We start from the raw sequence: 24,878 nt of genomic DNA, 5'->3' as shown, positions 1-24,878 counted from the left end.
TCAAGAACCGAATGGTTCAAGGGAAGTAGCTGTTCTTGAACCTGGTGGTGTGGGACTTCAGGCTTCTGTATCTCTTGCCTGATGGTAGCTGTGAGAAGATGACATGGCCCAGATAATAGGGATCTTTGATGATAGACTGACTGGGATTGCATAAGTGCAAGGGGCTTAGATGGAGCAAAATTTGTTAAGTTCATCAGAGCTAGTTTTTGAGACAATAGATGGTCCTATTAGAGACAAGGCTGTACTTAGGAAATGAAACTGGGCAGATGCTGGAAGTGTCCGTGGGAGATTACTTTGGAAACAGTGACCATAATTCTTAAGGTAGTTAGGGAAAGGGATATGGTTGGTCCTCAAGTTAAAGTCCTAAATTATGGACAGGCTGATATCAACAGTGTCAAAGAGGACCTGGCGAAAGTAGATTGGGAGCAGATGTTGAAGGTAAAACAACATCTGACAAGTGGGAGTCTTAAAAGAGAATTAGTAAGGGTTCAAGGCCAGCATGTTCTGATAAGGGTGAAAGACAAAGACGGCAAAATGAAGGAACCTTAAATAACAAAGGTTTGATCAAGGAGAAAAAGGATATAGGGAACTGTAATCGAGTGACTCCCCTGAGGAATATAGAGACTATAGGAGAGAATTTAAGAAAGAAATTAGGAGGGCAAAAAAAGGCTGTGGAATATTCCTTGGCAGGCAAGATTAAGGAGGATCCTAATTCATTCTGTAAACATATTAAGAGCAAGATGGTAGCTAGGGAAAGAGGGGGGAACCAAATGGATTATCTATGGAGCCAGGGGGTGTGGGTAAGGTCCTAAATGGATACAATATCTGTATTCACTGAGGAGAAAGAAGTGGAAGATGGTGAGTTCAGGGAGCGGGTACATTGATAGTCTGGGCATGTTGGTATTAAGAAGGTGAAGGTGTTAGATGTCTTAGAATGCTTTAGGGTGAATAAGTCCCCAGGGCAGGATGAGATCTATCACAGGATACTACAGGAAGCAAGGGAGGAGATTATTAGGATCCTGATGGAGATTTTTACATCTTTGTTAGTCACCCCTGAGGTACCAGAAGACTGGAGGGTAGCTAATATTGTTGCTTTATTTAAGAAGGGCAGCAGGGATAAGCCAGTCATGGGAGGGTAGTTATTGGAAAAAATTCTAAGGTATAGGATTTATGTACATTTGGAAAGGCAAGGACTGATCAGGGATAGTCAGCATGGCTTTATGTGTGGGAAATCCTGATACTAATTTGATTAAGTTTTTCGAGGAGGTAACGAAGAATATTGATGAATGCAAGGTTGTCGATGTTGTCTATATGGATTTTTGTAAGGCTTTTGACAAGGTTCTGCGTGTAGGCAGGTCCAGCAGGTTAGGCCACAAGAGGGCCAATGTGAGCTGGCTAATTAGATTCAAAATTAGCTTAGTGATAAGAGGCAGAGGGTCGATAGTCAATCTTTTGCCCATGGTAGGGATGTCAAAAACAGGAGGGCATGGTTTTAACGTGAGAGGAAGAAGATTGGTGGGGCTATTTTTATTTACAGAGAGTGGTTGATATCTGGAATGTGCTGCCATAGGAGGTGATGGAATCAGATACAGTCACTATGTTTAATTAGGCAGGTATTTGAATAAAAGAAACAAAGGATGCTGAAACCTAGATGAAAAACACCATGATGCTGGAGGAACTCAGCAGGCCAGGCAGCATCCGTGGAGAAAAGCAGCCGGTCAACATTTCAGGTCAGGACCCTTCTTCAGGACTGAACATGGGTAAAGGGGAAGCCCAATATATAGGAGGAGAAAAGCAGAGCAGTGATAGGTGGACAAAAGAAGGGAGGCGGGGTGGGCACAAGGTGGTGATAGGTGGATGCAGGTAAGAGATAGCGATAGGCAGGTGCGGGGGAGGAGGGGAGAGCAGATCCACCGGGGGGATGGATCAAAGGTAAGGAGAGAAAGGAAAACAATGGTAGAAAAAAAAGAGGCTAGGAAAGGGAAGAAGAGAAGAAGCATGGTGAGGTGGGGTTATTTCAAGTGGGAGAATTCAATGTTCATGCCGTCAGGCTGCAAGGTTCCAAGATGGAAAATGAGGTGCTGTTCCTCCAGTTTGCACTTGGAATTCTCCTGGCAGTGGAGGAGGCCGAGGACTGTCGTATCAGTGATAGTGTGGGAGGGGGAGTTGAAGTGACTGGCAATGGGGAGATGCAGATCGCGGTTACGGACAGAGCGCAGGTGTTCTGCGAAACCTTACCTGGTCTGCGTTTGGTCTCACCAATGTAGAGGAGGCCACACTTGGAGCACTGAATACAGTAGATGATGTAAAGGGAGGTGCAGGTGAATCTCTGTCTCACCTGAAGGGACTGTTTGGGTCCCTGGGTGGAGGTGGTGTAGGGGCAGGTGTTGCACCTATGGCAGGAGCAGTGGAAAGTTCCTGGGGTGGGAGTGGGATGGGTGGGGGGTGGGGGGTGGGGAAGGAGTGAACTAGGGAGTCACGGGGAGAGCGGTCCCTGCAAAAGGCAGAAAAGGGTGGGGAGGGGAGGATATGTTTGGTGGTGGGGTCCTGCTGGAAGTGGCGGAGAATGATGTGTTGGATAGGTAGGCTGGTGGGATGAAATGTGAGGACAAGGGGGGACCCTATCCCTGTTGGGTCTGGGAGGGGTGGGGGGTGAGAGCGGTGGTGCGGGAAATGGCAGAGATGTGGGTGCGAGCTCTCTCGACCACAGTCGGGGGGAAAGCCCCAGTTGGAAACGAAGGTGGACATCTCGGATGTGCTGGAGTGCAAAGCCTCATCATGGGAGCAGATGCGGCGGAGGCGGAGATTGTTTCAGCAACAAAGTCCAGCCACGACCTGAGGGGCGGGACCTAGTGCTGGGAGGCGTGGCCAGAACGGGTCGCGCCGCCTTCCGATTGGCCTCCTCCCCTGTCAAAACTCCTCCGATACTCCGGGCAACCTCTCAGCTGATTGGTTGGTTTGCGCACAGGCGGCAGTTGATTGGCCGATTGGAATTTGGTCGAGCCGGATTGGTTGGTTCTGGAAGGCGGGAGATTTGATTTTTCTGCCGTTTGTGGGAAGTGACGCCGGGTTCTGAGTGCGGCGGACCGGCTGCTCCCTCTGTCCCGGCGGCGGCGGCGGACCGGCTGCTCCCTCTGTCCCGGCGGCGGCGGCGGACCGGCTGCTCCCTCTGTCCCGGCGGCGGCGGCGGCGGACCGGCTGCTCCCTCTGTCCCGGCGGCGGCGGCGGACCGGCTGCTCCCTCTGTCCCGGTCGGCTCTCGCCTGCAGCCCTCCTCAGACCGAAGGGAACCGGCCGTGGTGTGTGACCAGCCCCGCCGGATCACCGGTAAACCCTCCCCAGGTAGCGGGGTCTCCGCGGCTGTCTCCCACGGCGAACTTTGGTCTGTGACATTATATTTGTAAGTGAAGCAAAGCTGCAACCTCAAACATCACGTCCAATGAAGTGATTCGCGTTCTGCACGTCAAAGTGATGTGCATCTTTACTCCTTAAACCTACTGATAATCCGTTGTCATTTATTTCCGCAACCTTCGTGGCCTTGGTTTGCATTGACACCGAGTCCTTGTGCAACAGTATTGTATGATACGTTGCCCTGTAATCTGACCGCTGTCACATTTTGCTGCAACATGCGTTATTTTCATGACCCCTTGTCGCAATGTCGATACAGTGTCTCCCAAGATTATGTTAGTCTCCAAACATTGCCGGTCTTAATTTAAGGATTGTTATAGCTTAGAGAGTTTTGGCTCCAAAGTTTGTCTTTTGTTCAGATCGCATTTGAAATCCAGTCTTAATTTCGACTAAGATTTTTTAACTTGAAACTTCATGATCATGTGTAATTACCTCTGTTCCTTAAAACCTCTGACCACGCTTTGCCCTGAAGGATCTGATTCACTGACCGGCAGTTGCTGCCTGTTGGTAATCTCCAGTGAGCGACCTGTTCTAACAACAGCCAAGATTCTGCAGAGATTTCCTGGCTCGCTCAATGGTGTCATGCTTCTGGCCTGAGTAACACTTCAGGAAGGAGCTGGGTCTCTGCCTCATTCTGGGACTCCGAGGGTGGGACTAGAATGCCTTTGACAACAGATGTTAATATTCCAATCGCCTTTGGTGTACAGTGGAATTACATGACCTAACATTTTATACTGCATGAAGTTCCCCCTCATTCATCTTTGAAACAAATAGCTACGTAAATCGATTCAAATGTTTCAAACGAACATCTTATTTGGAGAGTTGAATCCCTGGGAAAACACTTCCTGGTGTGCTGCTGGTTAATTATGGCTTCCTTGAATTCGGGAGCATGTGCCGCTGACTCTGCAGTCATCAGCGTGTGACCAATGTGTGTCAGGAAGACCAGCAGAGTGCAGCATTTACCACTGGGAACGACTGCTGGATTGGAGGAGTGGTTGTTATTGTCAGGTTAAAAGTTGGCAAATGGTGGGTGGAACATTCTGCCCATTAGGTGACTCAGTGTTTAAGTTTGATAATAGTCTTGTGAAGCATCTTGGGTTACTATCTCTGTTGAAGGTACTACATAAGTATAAATTATTGTTACAGGTGTGTTCTCTTTAAAACTGCATAATTTCACATCTTGGAAAGCAACCATCTTCCTCAGGTTCCCACCCATTCATTTGCAGTACTGTTTGATTTGGTGAGATGCTCCAACTTAAGTTTCTAACTGTGGAAGAGGAAATTGATACATTCCATGGTGCCTTAATCAAGCTGTGCAATTCATGATTCAGATATCTGGGGATCACTGGAGCCTCTTTTGCGGCAGGTATGACCTGTACAAAAAGGACGGGTTGCACTTGAATCCCAGCGGGACCAATATCCTGGCGGGGAAGTTTGCTAAGGCTACTGGGGAGAGTTTAAACTAGAATTGTTGGGGGTGGGATCCAAACTGGAGAGACTGGGGAAGAGGTGTTTGGCTCTCAAATAGAGAAAGCTTGTAGTCGGTACGAGAGGAAGGATAGGCAGGTGATAGAGAAGGGACGTGCTCAGACTGACGGTTTGAGATGTGTCTATTTTAATGCAAAGAGTTTTGTGAACAAGGTGGATGAGCTTAGAGGTTGGATAAATACTTGGAGCTACGATGTGGTGGCCATTACAGAGACTTGGATGGCTCAGGGACAGGAATGGTTACTTCAAGTGCCGGGTTTTAGATGTTTCAGAAAGGACAGGGAGGGAGGCAAAAGAGGTGGGGGATTGGCACTGTTGATCAGAGATAGTGTCACGGCTACAGAAAAGGTGGACGTCATGGAGGGACTGTCTACGGAATCTCTGTGGGTGGAGGTTAGGAACAGGAAGGGGTCAATAACTTTACTGGGTGTTCTTTATAGGCCACCCAATAGTAACAAGGATCTCGAGGAGCAGATAGGGAAGCAGATCCTAGAAAGGTGTGACAATAACAGAGTTGTTGTGATGGGAGATTTTAATTTCCCAAACATTGATTGGCATCTCCATACGGTGAGGGGTTTAGATGGGGTGGTGTTTAAGTGTGTTCAGGAAGGATTCTTGACACAACATATAGATAAGCCTACAATAGGAGAGGCTGTGCCTGATTTGGTATTGGGAAATGAACCTGGTCAGGTGTCAGCATTTCGGAAATAGTGATCATAATTCTATCTCCTTTACGATAGCATTGGAGAGAGAGATAGGAACAGACAGACTAGAATGGCGTTTAGTTGGAGTAAAGGGAATTATGAGGCTCTCAGGCAGGAAATTGGAAGCTTAAATTGGGAACAGATGTTCTCAGGGAAAAGTACGGAAGGAATGTGGCAAATATTCAGGGGATATTTGTGTGGAGTTCTGCATAGGCATGTTCCAATGAGACAGAAGTTACGATAGGATACAAGAACCGTGGTGTACAAAGGCTATAATAAATCTAGTCAAAAGGAAAAGAAAAGCTTACGAAAGATTCAGAGAGCTAGGTAATGTTAGAGATCTGGAAGAGTATAAGGCTAACAGGAAGAAGCTTAAGAAGGAAATTAGGAGAGCCAGAAGGGGCCATGAGAAGGCCTTGGTGGGCAGGATTAAGGAAAACCCCAAGGCATTCTACAAGTATGTGAGGAGTAAGAGGATAAGACGTGAAAGAATAGGACCTATCAAGTGTAACAGTGGGAAAGTGTGTATGGATCCGGAGGAAATAGCAGAGGTACTTAATGAATGCTTTACTTCAGTGTTCACTATGGAAAAGGATCTTGGTGATTGTAGTGATGACTTGCAGCAGACTGAAAAGCTTGAGCATGTAGATATTAAGAAAGAGGAGGTGCTGGAGCTTTTGGAAAGCATCAAGTTGGATAAGTCGCCGGGACCAGATGAGATGTAACCCAGGCTGCTGTGGGAGGTGAGGGAGGAGATTGTGGAGCCTCTGGCAATGATCTTTGCATCATCAATGGAGGCAGGAGAGGTTCCAGAGGATTGGAAGGTTGCAGATTTTGTCCCCTTATTCAAGAAAAGGAGTAGACATAGCCCAGGAAATTATAGACCTGTGAGTCTTACTTCAGTGGTTGGTAAGCTGATGGAGAAGATCCTGAGAGGCAGGATTTATGAACATTTGGAGAGGTATAATATGATTAGGAATAGTCAGCATGGCCTTGTCAAGGGCAGGTCCTGCCTTATGAGCCTGACTGAATTGTTTGAGGATGTGACTAAACACATCGATGAAGGGAGAGTAGTAGATGTAGTGTATATGGATTTCAGTGAGGCATTTGATAAGGTACCCCATGCAAGGCTTATTGAGAAAGTAAGGAGGCATGGGATCCAAGGGGACGTTGCATTGTGGATCCAGAACTGGCTGGCCTACAGAAGGCAAAGAGTGGTTGTTGAGGGGTCGTATTCTGCATGGAGGTCAGTGACCAGTGGTGTACCTTGGGGGTCTGTTCTGGGACCCTTACTCTTTGTGATTTTTATAAATGACCTGGATGAGGAAGTGGAGGGATGGGTTAGTAAGTTTGCGGATGACACAAAGGTTGGAGGTGTTGTGGATAGTGTGGAGGGCTGTCAGAGGTTACAGCGGGACATAGATAGGATGCAAAACTGGGCTAAGAAGTGGCAGATGGAATTCAACCCAGATAAGTGTGAAGTGGTTCATTTTGGTAGGTTAAATATGATGGCATAGTATTAATGGTAGGACTCTAGGCAGTGTGGAGGATCAGAGGGATCTTGGGGTCCGAGTCCATAGGATGCTCAAAGCAGCTGCACAGGTTGACTCTGTGGTTAAGAAGGCATATGTTGTATTGTCCTTCATCAACCATGGAATTGAATTTAGGAGCCGAGAGGTAATGCTGCAGCTATATAGGACCCTGGTCAGTCCCCACTTGGAATACTGTGCTCAGTTCTGGTCACCTCACTACAGAAAAGATGTGGAAGCCATAGAGAGGGTGCAGAGGAGATTTACAAGGATGCTGCCTGGATTGCGGAGCATGCCTTATGAAAGTAGGTTGAGGGAACTCGGCCTTTTCTCCTTGGAGTGATAGAGGATGGGGGGGGACCTGACAGAGGTGTATAAGATGATGAGAGGTATTGATCGGGTAGATAGTCAGGCTTTTTCCTAGGGCTGAAGTGGTTGCCACAAGAGGACATAGGTTTAAGGTGCTGGGGAGTAGGTATAGGGGAGATGTCAGGGGTAAGTTTTTTTACTCGGAGCGTGGTGAGTGCGTGGAATGGGCTGCCGGCAACGGTGGTGGAGGCGGATACGATAGGGTCTTTTAAGAGACTTTTGGATAGGTACATGTAGCTGAGAAAAATAGAGGGCTATGGGTCTCTAAGGTAGGGACATGTTTGGCACGGCTTTGTGGGCCAAAGGGCCTGAATTGTGCTGTAGGTTTTCTATGTTTCTAATATTTTGCATTATTATTTTAACGTGTTAACCTTAGGAGGTTTTACTGCTTTTGCTGCAAAGTTTCCCCACAGCTGCACACACTCCCTTTTCCAATCACATCACAGACTGAACGTCCTCCAGCCTTTCCTGTTCAAGAGTTCCATTCAATCCCATCTCTTGCAGAGTTGCTGTGCTCATTAGGTTGAAATCAAATCATCCCTCCAGCTTGCACATTTTAAAAAGTTCACCCAATCAGGAACAACGTTTCCAAGTGCTCTACTACACAAAACTTTTCTCACCTCTCCTCATCCACTTCATGGGACCTGCCACATACATTTCAGTATTTCTACTCTTGATTCGAAACACTTATGAATCTGGCAATTTATTTTTGAAAATTCTTCTTGGGCTGAATATCCTAAACTTCAGTTCTTTTCCTCCCGCATTGCTTCATCTTCAGTCTGTCACCAGAGGATGATTTTTGTTTTATTCATCGTGCTCCGTTTCAAGTAATCTTCAAACTATTTTTGTCCTCAGACTTCAGAAACTTCCTGGAAATCCCTGCTTTGATGCCACACGAAATTCTATTAATTCCTATACTCAACCCTCTCTTGCCTTTTTAAGAAGGGCTTGATCATTTTGTACTTGCAAGAAATGAAAAATAGTTCACCAGAATTGCTTGAGAGACAATTTTTTCCTTGCAGAATACTGGTCAGAAACCCACAGTATGTGGAAACCAGCACATGCAACAAATCTACAAAATGGTCAAGTGCTGCTCTCAATTTCCCAGTCCTTTAAATTTCCATAATTTGGACTTTTGTTGTGAAAATGAGTCTTTTAGCAGGTGTAAAGTTAATATGAGATAAACTTCAACTTTTAAAAAATTCTTTTACCCCTACCTTCATCCCTACAGTGCTATGATGGAAACTCTGGAAGAATTTGACCAAGAGTATCCTCTGAGTAAGATGTTCTGTAAACGCATGACTAAAGAAGAATTTGAGATCGAAGGACTGACTTACACAGAAAAGGCACTGCAGGACTTATTTCACACCATGGATCAGAACCCATTGCTGTGTGAGAAGGTGGTGCGCAAACGCAAACAAGCCGAACTGGAGAAGGCTGGGTTGAAGTCTTTTATTAAGGTACCATAGAAATCAAAAGCTGGTTGTTATGTTGTTCTGGTTACACCAGAATCCACAAAAAGCATGGTTATTCTACAACGTGGCTGAGAACCCACACACCCCTCTCCATTTTATCCCTCTGAAAGGGGTGATTTTATTTGCTACCTTCCAAACTACAGTCCTAGTTCTAGAATCTTGACAATTTTGGAAAATGTGACAATTCTATCCATTATATCTAAAGCTATCATTTAAAAAAAAGTTCTTCTGGTATAGACCATTTTAGTCAGTTCTTCTCTTGATTTAATCTTCCATATTTATTTTGTGTAACCTAATCAAATTTCTTTTTATTTCTTGCTTGTGCACTTTCCTATTCTATTTTCTCTCCATCAGTTTCTTATAAATCTTTTGCTTGTATTTTTAAAAATTATTTGGTGATGTTATAAACCTCTTGACCTAATGCTATACTTAGCTTTTCTAGGAAAGCACAGTGTACATATAATAACTAAAAACACTCATCCGTGTCTGTGTTGGCATGACCACTCCAAAACACTTCTATATATGCAATGATATCTGGTGCCTTGGGTGTCAAGTATCAATAATTCTCCTATGAGGTGCTTTGAGACATCTTACTGTATTAAAAGCTGTTTAAATACAAGTTATTGTTGCAATATGTCCACATGTGTGCTTATGTGTGATATTGTGTATACAATAATGTGTGTATGCTCAAGTGTGCGCGTGTGTGTGTTTGCCTGCATGTCCATATGTCTGTGTAGTGTAGTAGTTAGTGTAACGCTTTACAGTGCCAGCGACCAGGGTTCAATTCCCACCACTGTCTGTAAGGAGTTTGTACATTCTCCCCGTCTCTGCGTGCTCCAGTTTCCTCCCACATTCCAAAGGTGTACGGATTAGGAAGTTGTGGGCATGCTATGTTGGCGCTGGCAGCGTGGCGACACTTGTGGGCTGCCCCCAGAACACACTACGCAAAAAGATGCATTTCACTGTGTGTTTCGATGTACATGTGACTAATAAAGTTATCTTATCTTATCAATGTCCAAGCCTCTGAAGATTGTAGATCACTAAAGTTATCTAATGCATTCATGTGCTGGTTTCCCAAGCTAAATACTTACATGTTTTAAGCTAAACAATAACTGTGGAACAAGTCACATACTATTAAATATTTTCTTTGCAGGCTAAATTTTTTTCAGCTGTAGATGGTCGGATGAACCGCTGCAATGCTGTTAAAATGGAAGAGTTGCAAGAAAGACTCCAGTGTTTGAAGGATGAGATGAGGAAAGTGCAGATGTATGCTTGTGGTAAGACCACTGTCCTTAAAGCATTATCAAAGTTTCAGCGCCAAGTCAGTCAAATGAGGGGAAAGGCAGGCAATTTAGGAACATATTTGGAGGAATGTGGCTAATTTTCTTTGCAACTGGCACCAAGGGTAGTTATTTTTTTCTCTCTTGGGATTGACCAGTGCTCACTGTGTCCATAAACACTATTGACACAGGAGACTGCAGATGCTGGAATCTGAAGGAACAAGCAATCTCCTGGAGAGACTCAGCGGGTTGAACAGCGTTGGGGAGGGGGTGGGGAGTGGAATTGTTGAGGTTTCAGGACTGATGCAGGGTTTCGGTGTAGTCTGTTAGTGTCTGTTCTTGTACTTCTCTCTATCCTTTACCTAACCCTTGGTAGCCATATTGCTTGTCCCCTGGGCCTCGTGCTCTGGAATTCTGTCTTCAGGCTGGTTTGATCTTCTGGCTGTCCCTAGTTTCTTTAAGACCCTCTACGTGACAGTTTATGTCATTGCAGGTTGACATTTTTGGAGCATTTCTTGCAACAAGTGGAGGTTCCAGCGAGGGGTTGGTTTGAAAGCTGCTAGTCTTGGCCATTGAAAAATGTTTGTTGTAGGGAAGCGGAGACATTCTGTTCAGTGGTCAGACTGTCTGAATCAGTTACTACTTCAGGCAATCTTCTCCCTGTTTTGAGCCCTTAAAACAAGGGAATTTGGAATCTATACTGGCATATCTGAAGCTGGAGATTCAAATTAATTTTCTGCTCTTGGTCTTTATTTCTACCAGTCTGTGGTGCCCATTATTTTCTGTTAATTGCTATAAAGTCATGTAACACTGAAACTGTGCCTTCAGTCCACTGAGTCTGTGTCAACCATCAAGCACCCATTTGCACAAATCTTGCCTTAATCCCGTTGAATTCTCCCTGACACTTGATTGATTGGTGCGACGTTGATGTGCTAAAGTTGTATCCCTTACTACCCAGTAATGAAGTGATAATGATGCTTCCCTGGGCTCGCTATAGCATGAACATGGTAGCACATCTTAGTTGGGCATAGTTGGGAAAATTGACAGGCCAGTGACTACACGTTCCATTTTGCCCTTAAATTAGCTAAATTTCCAATTCCTCCAATATGGTTTTAGCAAGAGATACTTGAGTCCACCCGGAAGATGAGGAAATCAGAGCCACGCTCCAAATGCAAGAAGTTGAGATTGTTTACAGGAATGGGCAGCAGTACTCCTCAAAGATCACTTTAAGTAGAAATTTGTTACGAGAACCCCTAAACCTTTTTGCCTCTGTCTTCTCTTATGATAACCAAAACCCAGTCCTTTAGCCAAGCCTTTAATCAACCATCTCAATCTCTAACCTCTTATTCATATTGCATTTTATTTTGTGGAGTATTTTGGGATAAAACATCTGATTAACTTATCAGTGCTGCAATCCTGGTGGAGCTTGGTGAATGGATTTACAAAACACTTACAGGAACTAATTTTGTGACCAAACCACAGATCTTGCAGAAAAGCTGACAACATTGACTTGCATAAAAAGATCTCCCAGAACCATGTATAAAAACACAAAATGTCAAACCTAGAATAGAATCAGCAAGATAGGCACAGTTAAAAACTAAAATACACTACCCTATTACTATAGTAGTCGAACCAAGGTCACTGCATTAGACCGAGTAATCTCAAATTGTTTTGTGGGGGTTAGAGCATTAATTTAAGTCTTGTATTTAATTTACTTAAAATGCTTGACTTGATTCAAGATATCAATGTTTTTTCATTGCACATAAAATGTTGCATTTCTCATAAAATACAGTACAGCTGCATCCCAAACAAAGTCCTAGAATTTAAATTATTTAAATATGTTTGCAGGCAGGTAGACTAAGTGATTAAAATTCTGATGCTAAACATTGCCATGATGCTAGCAGTTTGGCAAGATTTTAAATGGTCAACAGTAACTTTGTTAGTTAAAAGTGAGGATGTGCAAAGCCCATGGCAGGTCACTTCCTAATGCACCCCCTTCCAAATATTGTTATGGAAGCCTAATTGCAGAGAGAAAAGGTTGTTCAGGGTGCTTGAAAAAGTGGTCAAGTGTGCACTCTCTTACAGCTCATTGCCACACAATATGAAAGAACGAGTGAGGGGGGGGATAAAGGTTGATCGACAACAATGCATGGTCTCTCTTTTCCATACAGTCCATGTGAAATGGCTCGGACATCTAGAAACCAACTTTAGTCACGATTTTCAAGGTGGTAACGACGATTTGTATTTGTGTTATGGGGCGGTGAGGCCCAGCAATAAGGCAGCGAGTGATAGTGTCCCTTTTTGGCCATCTGTAAGAAGGCACATGAAATTAATTTTTTGGGTGATTATCAACCCTGTTAATCTTAATGACAGTGAGCCTTAACATAATCATGGTTCTGAATTAAATTTGCAATTTCACTTGGGTTGCGAGGATCATTGATTTGAGAAACCAGATAAACTCACTGATTTGGTGTGTGCTGTTTTGAGGGTATTGTAAGAAACTCAAGCAACGAGAATGAGAGGTATTTAACCCAGATGACTATCCCTTACTTTAACTAATGTTGAATTCCTTCTTCCTCCCTGCAGTGCTTCCGTTCTTCATGAGAAGGCAAGTTTTAGTCTGCTCTTTCCGATCACCCACCTCTGTCCTGGGAATGCTTGTTACTAATGTGAACTGCTAAAAAAAAATAAATTACTTACTCTATCACCCTCTGAACACAATGATTGAGCATAAATGGGATAGTTGCCCGCTGAGTGTACATCTTCATATTTCTGCATGACTTCATTAGAGTCAAGGCCACTGTTAGTAGATTTAGGCACCAGTGTAACAGAGTTCACTGGGATGTTTGTGTTTTCTAGAGGCGAAAGGACAAAGAACTTCTAAGCGACTGGCTGAAAAGAGGCTGAGGGAGCAGGGTGAGAATCCTACAAGCACAGGGTCCTCTCTACCTGCATCTGCTGCTGTTCCGCCACCTCCACCTCCGCCTCCGCCACCATTGCTCCCATCGTCCTGTAATCTGCCTCTTAAAACCCCCCTGAAAGACAAGTCCATCCTCTGCACAGTAAGTAGCCAATCTTAAAGCTAAACTGCAGGTTCTTTTGTTGTTGTTGCTTGGTGTTGGGTGAAGGTGTGGAGTAGGAGGAGGATACAGTCGACCCCTGCGTTATGGGGGGAGGTGGTGTTGCGTTCTAGAAAACAGTCCCAATCATGATATTCTGTAATGCAAAGCCACGTCATCTGTGCATGGGTCAAAAATGAGTTGAGAAAAAATGTTATGTTTATATATTTACTTTCTCCTCCACAAATATTCAGTGAGAATGAACTGTAATTTGTATCTCAAATTTTTTGGGTAGCAATTTGTGAATTCTGTAAGGACAAATTTTCATTACCCAATGTGCTGTAACACAGGGGTCACCTGTATTGACAAACCAAAATTTGTGTTCAGGAAAAACTAACCCACTGGAGAGGAATGTACACATTGCCAGAAGGAGCAGCAAGTTTTGTGTTCTTTGACCTTTTCTCAAAAAAAGAAAGACGTGCACCTTGGGACAAGTGCTTCACAACTACCTCAGTAAATTTCAAGTGCCATCCCTGTTGTTCAGAGTAAATTTGAGATGCCTTTCCCTAATCTTGCAGAAAGAACAAATGGTCTTGGCAACCCCAGATCTGCTGGAGAGTTATGGACTGGCCAGATTGAATCGACGTTCTAAAAGGTGAGAGGGTGGAACATTTAGTTCGAAGCATAATTCCTACATGTGAACTTTGACGCTGACCTTTGTTGGCATTTCTCACATCATCTTCAGCCTGCCTGGTAGTTCGCTGTGTTAGTATGTTGTTGCATGTGGTGGCACCCAACACAGTTGACTAGTTCTGGCTGCTTGGAGGCACTGAGTGGGTATAGCAATAAGAGCAAGGTGTTGAAGCCTTTTGTATCAGTGCATCCCATATTCCACAGCCATGATGGCTGTTATGTAAACATTAAATATGTGTTCACATTCACTTTCTATGCCATTAGATCTTGGTGCTCTGAACACAGAGTTTTTTCACCAGTGAGCCAATGTGTGTTAGTAAAAGGACCTGGGGCAGTGGGTTATAGTAAAAAGTTAGATTCAGCAACTTAGTCTGACTTAAAAAAACAGATCTTTTATTACACTGCGTTAGATATTCTGTAGGAATAAATGACTGTTTAAAAGGATGGGCGATAGTCTTCAGAAAATAATTTGGAGATTACAATTATATGGAGGGAAGAATTGAGATTAAGATTTTGGTTGGTTGGAGCTCTGTAATTTTATGTGAGGCATTGAGTTTACATATCCTAATTTTTGAAAAGAAAATGAGATTAAAATCCGAATGTATAAAAACATCATTTGGCAATTGCCAAACTGGTGCATCAGCCATTAGTCAATATGCATTGTGTGTTTAACTGCATTATCATTTCAAGGTTGGCCCCCATAAGCCAAGAACCTTTTGCTCACACAGAGCTGCATTCTAAATCTGACTCTGAAAATGTCCTTGGTTTTCTATTCCTAGTGGAGTGAGAGTTCTTATTGCACGTGGTGAAACTGAATGGATCAAGAAAGTATCATTTCTGGATATTAAGTTTAATGGTTAGAGGTGGATATCCAGCATCTGTTTTTCCATTTTACATAAAGCAGTCTATAGAGATATTCCATGTAAAATATCAGAAGATGTAGGGAATGTTATGATTGTAATATCACACACCCAAAATTAGATCTCTGTAATGAAAGAATTGTGATAAGAATGCAGAAGCTGAAGCAAACAGTCCCTCGAGCCTGCTCTACAGTGCCAAAAATTTGTGGCTGATCTGCAACCTCAAATCTATATTCTCCCCAAATCCTTTGATCCAATTATTAAAATCTGTTGTTTTTACCCTTGAACAGATTCGGTGCTTGAGCAAACAGTTTTTTGGAGTGGCAAATTCTAAAGATTTTACCTCCTCTCAGTCCTAGCTGGCTAATCGCTCTTTCTGAGACCATTCCCTCTGGATCCAGACTCTCCAACTGGAGGAAACTGCTACTCATCATCTGTTCAATCTCTCTTGGAATCTTCAATATCTCATCTCATCTCATTCCTCTGAGCAACATTGTGTGTCAGCTTATCCTACTCCATCTGCCCTCAGGAAATTCCACTCATTCTGGGATTCATGATAGTGGAGACTTGTTGCACCACCTCCAACGCAAGTATTTCCTTCCTTAAATATGGACAAGAAAACAGCTGACTGTATTCCAGACATAGCCCACCCAAAGGCATGTACAGGTGCTGCATGGGTAACTCCCTGGTGAACAAAACCCACCCCCACCCACGACCTTGCAGTAAATGTGAAAAGTATCTCTGCATATTGAAAATTTAAAAAAAAAACTGCAGATGCTGGAAATCTGAAAATGCTGGAAACAATCAGGAGGTCAGGCAGCATCTGTTAGGCTACACATTATTGCTTGGTAGGCAATTTATTGACTGAGTTAAGTAGACAGCAAGGATTATTGTAGAAACAACTGAGCAATGGACTTGGGATCCACATTTCCACGGATGTGCAGGAGCAATCCAATGTAATCTGATACGTCCATGTCACAGCCAAACATGGAAATTTTGGATCCGCAGATACTCTGAAGATCTCACAGACTGAATTGGATGGGTACTTCCAAGATTCCTGATTCCTTTAAGATTGGGGTGGCAGAAGGCATGAGAGGGCAACTGAATTCCAGCATTTATTAACTGGTTATTTGGAATTACACCCAGGATCTTTTGACTAATATAATTTGGAGCCGTTTACTGCCATTTATATAAATTTCGGGTGGAAACGCTTTTTCTACGGTCATTAACTCTTACCTCTTGAGGTCCTCTTGGATTGTGAATTCCAAAAATTCTTTGTGTAGAAAATTCTTCTCATCTCTATGTTGGTTGACCAACACTTTATTTTGAGAGTCTGACACCTGATTCTAGGCACACCGTCAGGGGAAACATCAACTTCGCATCCACCTGTCAAAACCCTGCAAGAATTTTGTACATTTCAATGAGATCACCTTTTCGTTCTTCTGAACCTAGGCTTGGTCTCCTCATTTGACATACAAGATAGTTTGTGTGGTAAATAAGTAATTTCTCGCAGTGGTGCTGAGGTTTACTTTGTATCTTATTTCACTTGATCTGAAAGTTGTTGCTGCCAACGTGATAAATTTGCATTTTCTTGTCCAAAGTGATAAAGATTAAAGTGTAGGTTTCTGAAATGAAATAACAATCTTTGCTCCACTGACTATAACAGTAGCTGCTCAAATTTACTTTGTTAATTAATCTGTTTGTAGTATTGGGGATCTGAGAGACCCTGAAAGTGGCCACAGTCTTCATCCTGTCAAAAGTATCCAATCTGAACTGCTGGCTGCAAACCATTTTAAGAGGCTTCGATCAACAGGGGTTGAGAGGTATGTAGAAGCATTTCTGTTTAAACTGAGGCATAGAGGGCGAGGAACCAAGTGCTGGTAAGTGGGATTAGTATTAATGAGTAGGTCATTGGCCAGCATGGACATGGTGGGCCAAAGGGTCTATAAAAGTGTTGTACGTCTGAGAGCTGCAAAAATGAATAGACCGGCTCACACTATGCCTTTTAATAGGTGATAGAACTGTCCACAGAAATGTTTGTTCCTGTTCTCTCGAGATATGTAAAGCCCTGTTGAAAGCATGTTGGAGAGTCTGAACATTCCCAGTAGCTAATGCTCAATGCTTTGCCCTCAGTATGAACTTTATAAATGGTACTGGGGTCCTTCAGAAAGTATTAACTTCTAGCCCCTCTCTGGAACCACCTTCATTTTATATTGCCTGATTGTCTTGGAGAAGGCGGTCACAAAAATTAGACTGAAATTAGTGCTGAACTGATCAGGTGAGTCAAAACAGTTAATTTAATCTGCTAGATCGGGTAAAACGGGGAAGTGCCATCACCAAGCAAGGACCTATTGGACACAGACTATTTATGGGATTATTCCAAGTCCTTTTCTGGTAAATGCAGCGCATGCTTTACAGCATTTCACAGTGGTTTCCCATTGACAAAACAAGATAGTAACACCACCAAGTCATATTGAGAGTAATGATTTATTTCTTCGAGATACCACTTTAGATTGAGTACTGAAGTCTGTGGCATTGAGACGATCTTGACTTGTAAGTGCACAAACCTTTGGGCCTGGAGGGCCAGCTGAAGTTTGAAACAGAAAACCGCAGGCTAAGGTTGGCTGCCATCGCTTCTGGGCACATAAGTGCTGGCACATGGAAGACATTGGACAAGCACAGTGATGTCACACAGTGTACAGTGCTTGCTGCACATCACTTGTGCTGAATTCCATTGTACATGCAGCGATCATGAGGGCAGTGAAGCGGATCTTAACTGAAGGGTGGAGACCTACGTCAGAATTAATTTAACGGCCAATCCCTCCACCCGTGATTGCTGATGGAGATGAAGGAGCATTCACCTTCCTCTGCGAAGATGCAGTTTTAACTTTCCGTGTATACTGATCATCTCCACCCCTGCTGCTGATGTCCTCACCATCCCCCTTTTCCATCCGCCTCCTCTACCTCAGCCCAAACAATCCTCTTTCCCCAGTTCACTTCCTCTGCATTCCTCACAATGGCAGGAGATTGTGGAATACCAAAGCCTCCTTTCCAGTGGGCTAAGTTGCCATGGTTTAGACTTGGTCTGTGGCTCTATTGTAAATTGGCCATTAATTCTGAGATGGCTACATCTAATGATAGTGTTCTGGCCAGATTGAATTGATAAGCTTGCCTCCCCTAGTACTTAGTGACTGTATGGGGCCGAGATTACTTTTATGCACATAACTTATTGGTAACTATTCCCCACTCACTGTGCTTTTCTAACTCCCGATGCCTCCCCTTTTAGATCTCCAGGTGGGACACCATCCAAAACCCCCAGGAACAAGGCAGAACAAGGGGATATGAGCTCTCCTGCATCTGCCTTTAATGTGACTTTGTTAAATAAGTTTCGAAATACAAAGAGCCCTGTCGAGAGTGCTCCACGATCTCCAACCACCAGTGACAGTGACAGCTCTGGATTTGCCACCCCTCCAGGGAGCCCATGAGAGAGGCATCATCTGTAACTTTCCCCCCCAAATTACTGCCTCTAACCAAAGAAACCTGCTGAATCAAGGAGTTGTGTTTTGGAATTGGTCAAAAGTCCACATCGTGGAGCCAATCATTATTGCTGAACATCCAAAAAAAAAAGTAAGGAAAAGATCCTTATTTTTAAGAACAGCAAGAATGAGATCATCCTCAGGTAATGCAGCAACATCAGTCTTGTTCTACTTAATAAAAGACAACAGTTACATAACTCAGCGAGCATTGCTAGTTTTCACAACAGCCTTATTACTTCATAGTACTTTATGTAGTTCCAAGCTTTTAGTCTGCAATGCTTGATATTTACCACCTTTTTGAGAACCTGGCAGCTATGTAAAGAAAGAATTTACATCTGGAAATGTCCCCACTTAATTTTTTTACACTGTTTATTATAGTAATTTTATCCAGAGATACAGAGCATGAGAGGGAATTTGGATTTTGAATATAGCAAAACTTGAAATGGATGTGTACTAAACAGATCTGTGAAAAATCATTCCCCATGCCGTTAAATCTCAAATAACATGATTTCCAAACAAACTTAAAAGCAGTGATTTTCAAACTTTGCTATGAAGGGACCCAGCTTGTATTTGAAACATTTTCATGGATCCTTTCTTCTAAATTTGAGGAATGCCATGGAAGTCTGGTTCTGGTGCCCTTTAGTGACGAATGTAAAGTAGGAGGTGGGTCAAATGTACCTCTATTTTATGCACAAATTTTGCATAATGACTGCTCTGCTCTGGTCTGGAAGTGCTTTTGTACCCACTTCCAACTTTAGTCCCACACGTTGGGAAATTGGACAACAATTCCTGTTGCAATTCTCCCTGAGCTGGCATTGTTTTCCAACAATGTCTCACACAAGTTCTGATGTGGCTCATTTTAATTACTTAGTGACAGAAATTGGATCAAAAAGTTGCAAATTATGACCTTTGTAAACAACATCACGCTGAAAGTGAACTATGCATGACCTAAAGTGACACCCCACCCCCAGGTCATCCTTTTTAATGTAAAGTAAAAAGTATCCCCAACAGTTTTTATTGGTATCAGCAGACCTGGAAAGGCTGAGGCTTCTGTGAACTGGGAAATATAGTACATAGATCCCTTGATCTGTGGACCCGATCCTGCTGCTAACTGCTGCATCGTTGTGATTTGTAGGGGATGCCTGCCATGGAGAGAGCTTTTTAAAAGTGCTGACCCATTTCCTATCTAACAAGCTGCTGCTCCCTGAAATGCACAGCTTGACTTTTAATGATCCGAAAGGGGAGAAACAGTAACAAGTATGTCCCAATTTTGCTAGTTTAGCATTAGCACTACGTGCATTTTACACTTAGAATACCTGGTGCCTGAAGTCCATTTTTCAGCAGTTGTTTAGAACATCTGTTACTTTTTTCATTACAGAAGCTATAAAATTGATGTAATATACTAAAATAAATGGTTAACATTTGTAAAATCAACAGGTTCATTTGGTTTGCTGATAAGCTGTAATTTTAATAGAAAAACTGGCAGAATCTGTGTGATACCAAAGATGAATGTGCCAAAAGTGGATTTTCCTTTTCTGTACAGCTTTGTAAGTTTGAGAGGGCTTATCTGTGTTTTGTTTATTAACATATTCTGCTGATATATCTCTGCCATCTGAAGTTTAAACTATCAGACTATATCTGATAGAGATGATATGGAAGGAGAGTACTGATGGCTACCATGAGAAACAAGCTACTTCCCTCCCCCCCCCCCCCCCCCCACCCCCCCAGCTTTGAAGGGCAACTGAAAAGGAAACTGTTATTTAAGAATCTTCTGTCATGATGGGCAATAAAACTAAACGTAAATGCCTTTAATCAGCTTTCCTGAAGCTTTTGATGCCTTTCTAAGTGAACTTTAATATCCACTCTAAATCAAAATCTGTTTTTATCTGTGTGGTTACACCGAAATGTTTGGAATGAAATTTTATAACCTGCAATTTGGTTTTCAATATATTCCATCCACATCATTTCAACAGTTACCAAAAACCTTGATATTACATCGGTGCCAAATTTGTGCAGTTTTATTAATGAGACTCCTGTTCCTGAATGTATAACTTTAGTTTACATATTTTTGTCCACTCTGCCAGATATCAGAGATGTTTCTTATCTTCAGTTGCCATACTTTGTACTGATTTATGTTCTGTCCACAATCCTTGGGTTCCAAAATTATCGATCAGTAAACTTTAATATTGTATATTTGCTGCTTTGCTGTAGTGCTATCGGGTGTATGATGGTTCTTCTATGATGAGTCTCTTATCCAAGTTGTGTTGTTGTGGAGTTGCTAATCTATTATTGGGTGTCACGATGGTGGAGTGGAGGAGAAGTAAACTGAGACCACCCGCTGTGTTTGCTCCTTGGTTATTCAGTCATATAAGTATTAGTGACGGTATAAAATGGTGCCGGAGGGGGTGGATGGTGGGGAGAAGTGGGCTAGGGGTGAGATAAGTGTCGCATCACAGAGAGAGATCATTCACCCCACCAGTCAATGATGATTACTCTCCATGCAAGGATATTGTTCTGATCACACTTACTCGTGCTTATTTCATATTTCTATTTCTCCAACATGGATATTTACATCCATTCATCCTGGAAGTTAATTCAAACAGTATTGTGATTTCCTTTTATGTAAAAGGGGCTTCCTGTACTGTCTCGTATTTAGTGCCTTGTATCTTTTGCCCCACATTCCTGACCCCTCAACTATAAAAATGGACCATATTTTCTCTTGTAATTTTGAACACGAACATCTAATCATTAATGTGGAGTTATTCTGTCAAAGGGCCCAATTGTTTTTGTACGTTAATATTGTGAACCTGTGCTGTCCATGTGGAATTTTGGCACTGTATGATTTGTGTTTTAACAAAATCGTCCAGCTCTGAAGAACAGAAATTCTTGTAATTGATCAGATGTTAAATTATGTTTGAATCTTTGTGGGACAGTGCAGTTGTGAATGTAATGAAGCAGGTCTTCAGTTTAATAAATGTCTTGATTTGTACAGGCAAGTCCTGTACTTCTCACACAAAAAAATGCTCTAAATGTTAAAGAGAACAGAATGGTTTTTGTAATGTCAGCCCTGATTTTATTCTCTTTTCTCTTAACCTCATGGTCCGTGGCAAAGGATTAACTGGAGTTACAGTAATGTTGTTAGCAAACTTTAGGATTGGGTTGATGGGGGAAAAAAAAGGTTATGAATAAAATAATAGACAAATGCATGTAGATTTTCAGTAGGCTTTTTGTAAGCTGTCAGTTGTTTCGATTCTTGGTCAGACGCTTTCTGGAGTACACTTTGGTTGTTGAACACAGGAAAGATATATTGACCTTGGAAAGAATACAGTGCAGATACACCAGAATGCCGACTGGAATCAAATTATAAGCAAACGATACATGCATTTGGCTTTCATTCCAATACATTTAGATGAGTAGTAATCTAGTCAAAGTTCTAAAATGATTAAAGAATGAGTAGATATTTATTTATTGATGGGGGAAATTAAAGCTTTGTAAGGATCTCAGGGTTTTCCAATTGTTACAGGTTTCTAGAAGGGTGAAAGGCGTTGTCATTCATAGATGATTATTGGAAAGATGATTATTGGAAAGAATACAGTGTGGATACACCAGAATATTGACTGGAATCAAGTTATAAGCACAGGTTACATGCATTTGGCTTTCATTTCATTACTTCCAGATGAGCAGTGATCTAATCAAGGTTCAAAAATGATTAAGGAATCAGTAGATATTTATTTATTGATCGGGGGACATTAAAGCTCAGTAGGGATGTTAGAAAATATTTAGAAAATTAATGCAACATAGAATCCAAAGCACAAATGGTTATTGATGCAAAAGCTCTAACAATACTTAAGGGAATAACAGACTAGATATTTGAAAAAAAAATTATGGGAAATCTCAGGGGAATAGAGTTGTAACACACTGAGAATTAAGGAAGCACAAGAGCAAAATGGTATCCTGTTGTGTAACTATGAAAACATTTTTCAGAAGAGATGTTAGAATGAGCCTTTGCTCCCCCTCCCATCTACCTGTTAAGGTGGGCATGAAAGATTCCCACAGCAGTGTTCTTAAAAGGACTGTAGAGTTCTGCAGTTGTCTTTGATGATTTTAATTATCAACACCAAAATCAAATCAGCTGGTCACTTATCCCATTTGTCATCTGTGAATCCTTGCCCTGCACCTTCCAGTTCTCCCCAGCTTATGACAGGATTCCATTCCTGTGGACTGCTCAGAACACAAACAGTTCACAAGTCAGAAATGCGGCAGAAGGTGACCGCAGCCCCATAGCAGCTGGCAATTCCATCCCGCCGGTCTCCCCAACACTAGTTCATATGTATGGGCTGTACATAAGTCGGACGTTCGTAAGCTTGCCAAGACCTCAATTAGTTGTCATATTTGCTTGCAAAATAACGGTTAAATGCTATGCAAGTACAGTCAAGTTCTATGGTTGTAAGATTGCTGTTTTTATTAATTTTTTCAAAGTGGAATCTAGTCATTTTAATTCTGTAACAACTTCAATCAACAGTCTGCTTATCAGGTGTTTCGCAATAATTTGTACCAGAATATGTATGAAATTCTGCGTCAAGACCAAAATGTCGGTGCATTCCATAATACCAGAGCATTTGCTTGTCACTGTGGAAGGTCAGTTTGCTGAATGGCATCAGTAAACTTTGGGCAATTTTTGGAAGAACAGTTTCTTTTGCTTACCTTTGGCTATACAAACATTGATGTACAAATGACTCCAGTGACTGAAGCATTGTACTTATAATGTTGGGAACTTCAGCTTCTATTTTGTTGTATTTGTAAGTTATAGGCCCTCTTTCAGCAATGCATTTACCTATAAAACAAATGTCTTAAACTTGATCTGTTGTGTTCAGTACTCAGAGAAATAGGAAAAATTATACATCCTTTATAGTTTTTATTCTGCATTCTTTAAACAAGTAAACTAGGGGACAGGTGAATGTATTTGCTTACTTCATTTAATGTTACTTTGATTTTCAAAATCTGTTTAAATTTTTGAAGCCAACTTAATTTCTCAACTTAATAGTTATGAGGCATTTGAATTTATATGCTTTTGGAATATGTAGTTTTTCCTCATTTAAACATTTATTAATTCATTTTTACATATTGTAACAACAATCTTAATAAAATTTAATTTTATCTTTTGGATTCTTGCTTTACTGAGTTTGGTAGGTTTGTGTATGAACTTTGCAAACAACCACATGAAATGTCTATCTTGTGCTAGCTGGCATGTTATTGTATGATTCCCATCATTCAAATAAAACCCTCTCCTAATGTATAACTATACTTTCAACCAATTTAAACTTTGCTTTATCTAACATTTTTCAGAATAAATAATTTTGTATTGTACTATTTTGTGTGATTGTTTACTGCTGTAATTCCAGTAAAACAATACACATTAAGTGCCTTTTAATGTACTTTCCCAATGTACCATAACCATTGCAAACCTTGGGATGCTTTAGGACAATGTTAGTGTCAAAATCTTATGTTCCCAATTGTGAACCATGTGACCGTAGATTCATATAAATACAGAGCGAGGCTATTTACTCCATTGTCGTGCCCACAATCTAAATATCGTATTCATATTTCCATTTTTTATGGAAATATTTTTAGATTAAATAATCCTTTTGTGAGGAAAAAATCTTAACGTGATTTTTTTTGCTGTGATTTTTGTTTGGCATTTAAACACACAGTCAAGAAAGATTTGCACTCCCAGCTATTTCCTTTTATTTAGGTTTAAGACCCTGATTTCAGGTTAAACTAAACCATTTTCAAACTTTGCATAAAATTCTACATATTGTTATCATTCCTTCCTAAAAGCTGCCTAACTGTCTGATTTATTAATAAACACATTTTCTCATTGCACATTGCTGGGTCTAAAATAGTTCATTACCTCACTGGATCCTCAAAATATTGATCTAAACAACTATCTCTCATACATTCCTGAAGACAGCCTATACAATTATTGATAATTTGGTTTGCCCAATTTACAGGTAGATGAAAGTCCCTCATGATTATTGTATTATCCTTGCTACAATAGTCTCTAATTTCCTGAATTATACCATCCCTACTTTACCCACTATTGTTAAGGAGCCTACAGACACCTCCCTGCAATGTTCTCTGCCGCTTTAGCTTCACCCAAATTGATTCTACTGGATGTTTTTCTGAACCAAGATCTTTTCTCTCAACTGCCTTTATCTCATGCTTTATTTATCCTTTTCCAATTTGCTGATTTTCTGCTAAAAGTTAATAACTATAATATGTATTCGGATAATGGAAATAACTGGACAGTGCAGAATTTGCTGATTGCAGCCTTGAAAGAAATTGTAGGGCTAGATTCTTCCTCTGTTCCTCTTGGCAACTTGACTAGGAAAGCCATTTAGGTACCATACACCATAATTATGTGGCTGAGCTCCTAACAAAGCAAATTGGTCAATGATCCTTTCAAAGTTAACCTTGG

General features: G+C 41.8%; 1 protein-coding gene across 1 annotated transcript; it reads left to right on the top strand.

The window, feature by feature from the left end:
• Positions 1-2,753: 2,753 nt before the first annotated feature.
• LOC127579608 (uncharacterized) lies at positions 2,754-23,557 on the top strand. Its single transcript, XM_052032498.1, has 9 exons — positions 2,754-2,952; positions 3,061-3,190; positions 3,229-3,399; positions 8,729-8,957; positions 10,126-10,249; positions 13,112-13,314; positions 13,890-13,966; positions 16,571-16,687; positions 18,151-23,557. Exons 1-9 carry the CDS (start codon positions 2,754-2,756, stop codon positions 18,347-18,349), a joined length of 1,449 nt encoding a protein of 482 aa, XP_051888458.1. The 3' UTR covers positions 18,350-23,557.
• Positions 23,558-24,878: the final 1,321 nt, after the last annotated feature.

The sequence above is a fragment of the Pristis pectinata genome, chromosome 17 (genome assembly GCF_009764475.1).
Source record: "Pristis pectinata isolate sPriPec2 chromosome 17, sPriPec2.1.pri, whole genome shotgun sequence".
Classification (NCBI taxonomy): Eukaryota; Metazoa; Chordata; class Chondrichthyes; order Rhinopristiformes; family Pristidae; genus Pristis; species Pristis pectinata.
The sequence above is the reverse complement of the archived record's forward strand: the minus strand, read 5'-3'. Positions and strand labels throughout refer to the sequence as shown.

Excerpts from the sequence above, each read along its gene's own strand:
- LOC127579608 (XM_052032498.1), top strand. The coding sequence starts at position 2,754 with ATGTGCTGGAGTGCAAAGCCTCATCATGGGAGCAGATGCGGCGGAGGC. Across the intron at positions 3,191-3,228 it reads TGTCCCGGCGGCGGCGGCGG|ACCGGCTGCTCCCTCTGTCC; the intron begins CGGACCGGCTGC and ends CGGCGGCGGCGG. Across the intron at positions 10,250-13,111 it reads AGTGCAGATGTATGCTTGTG|AGGCGAAAGGACAAAGAACT; the intron begins GTAAGACCACTG and ends TGTGTTTTCTAG.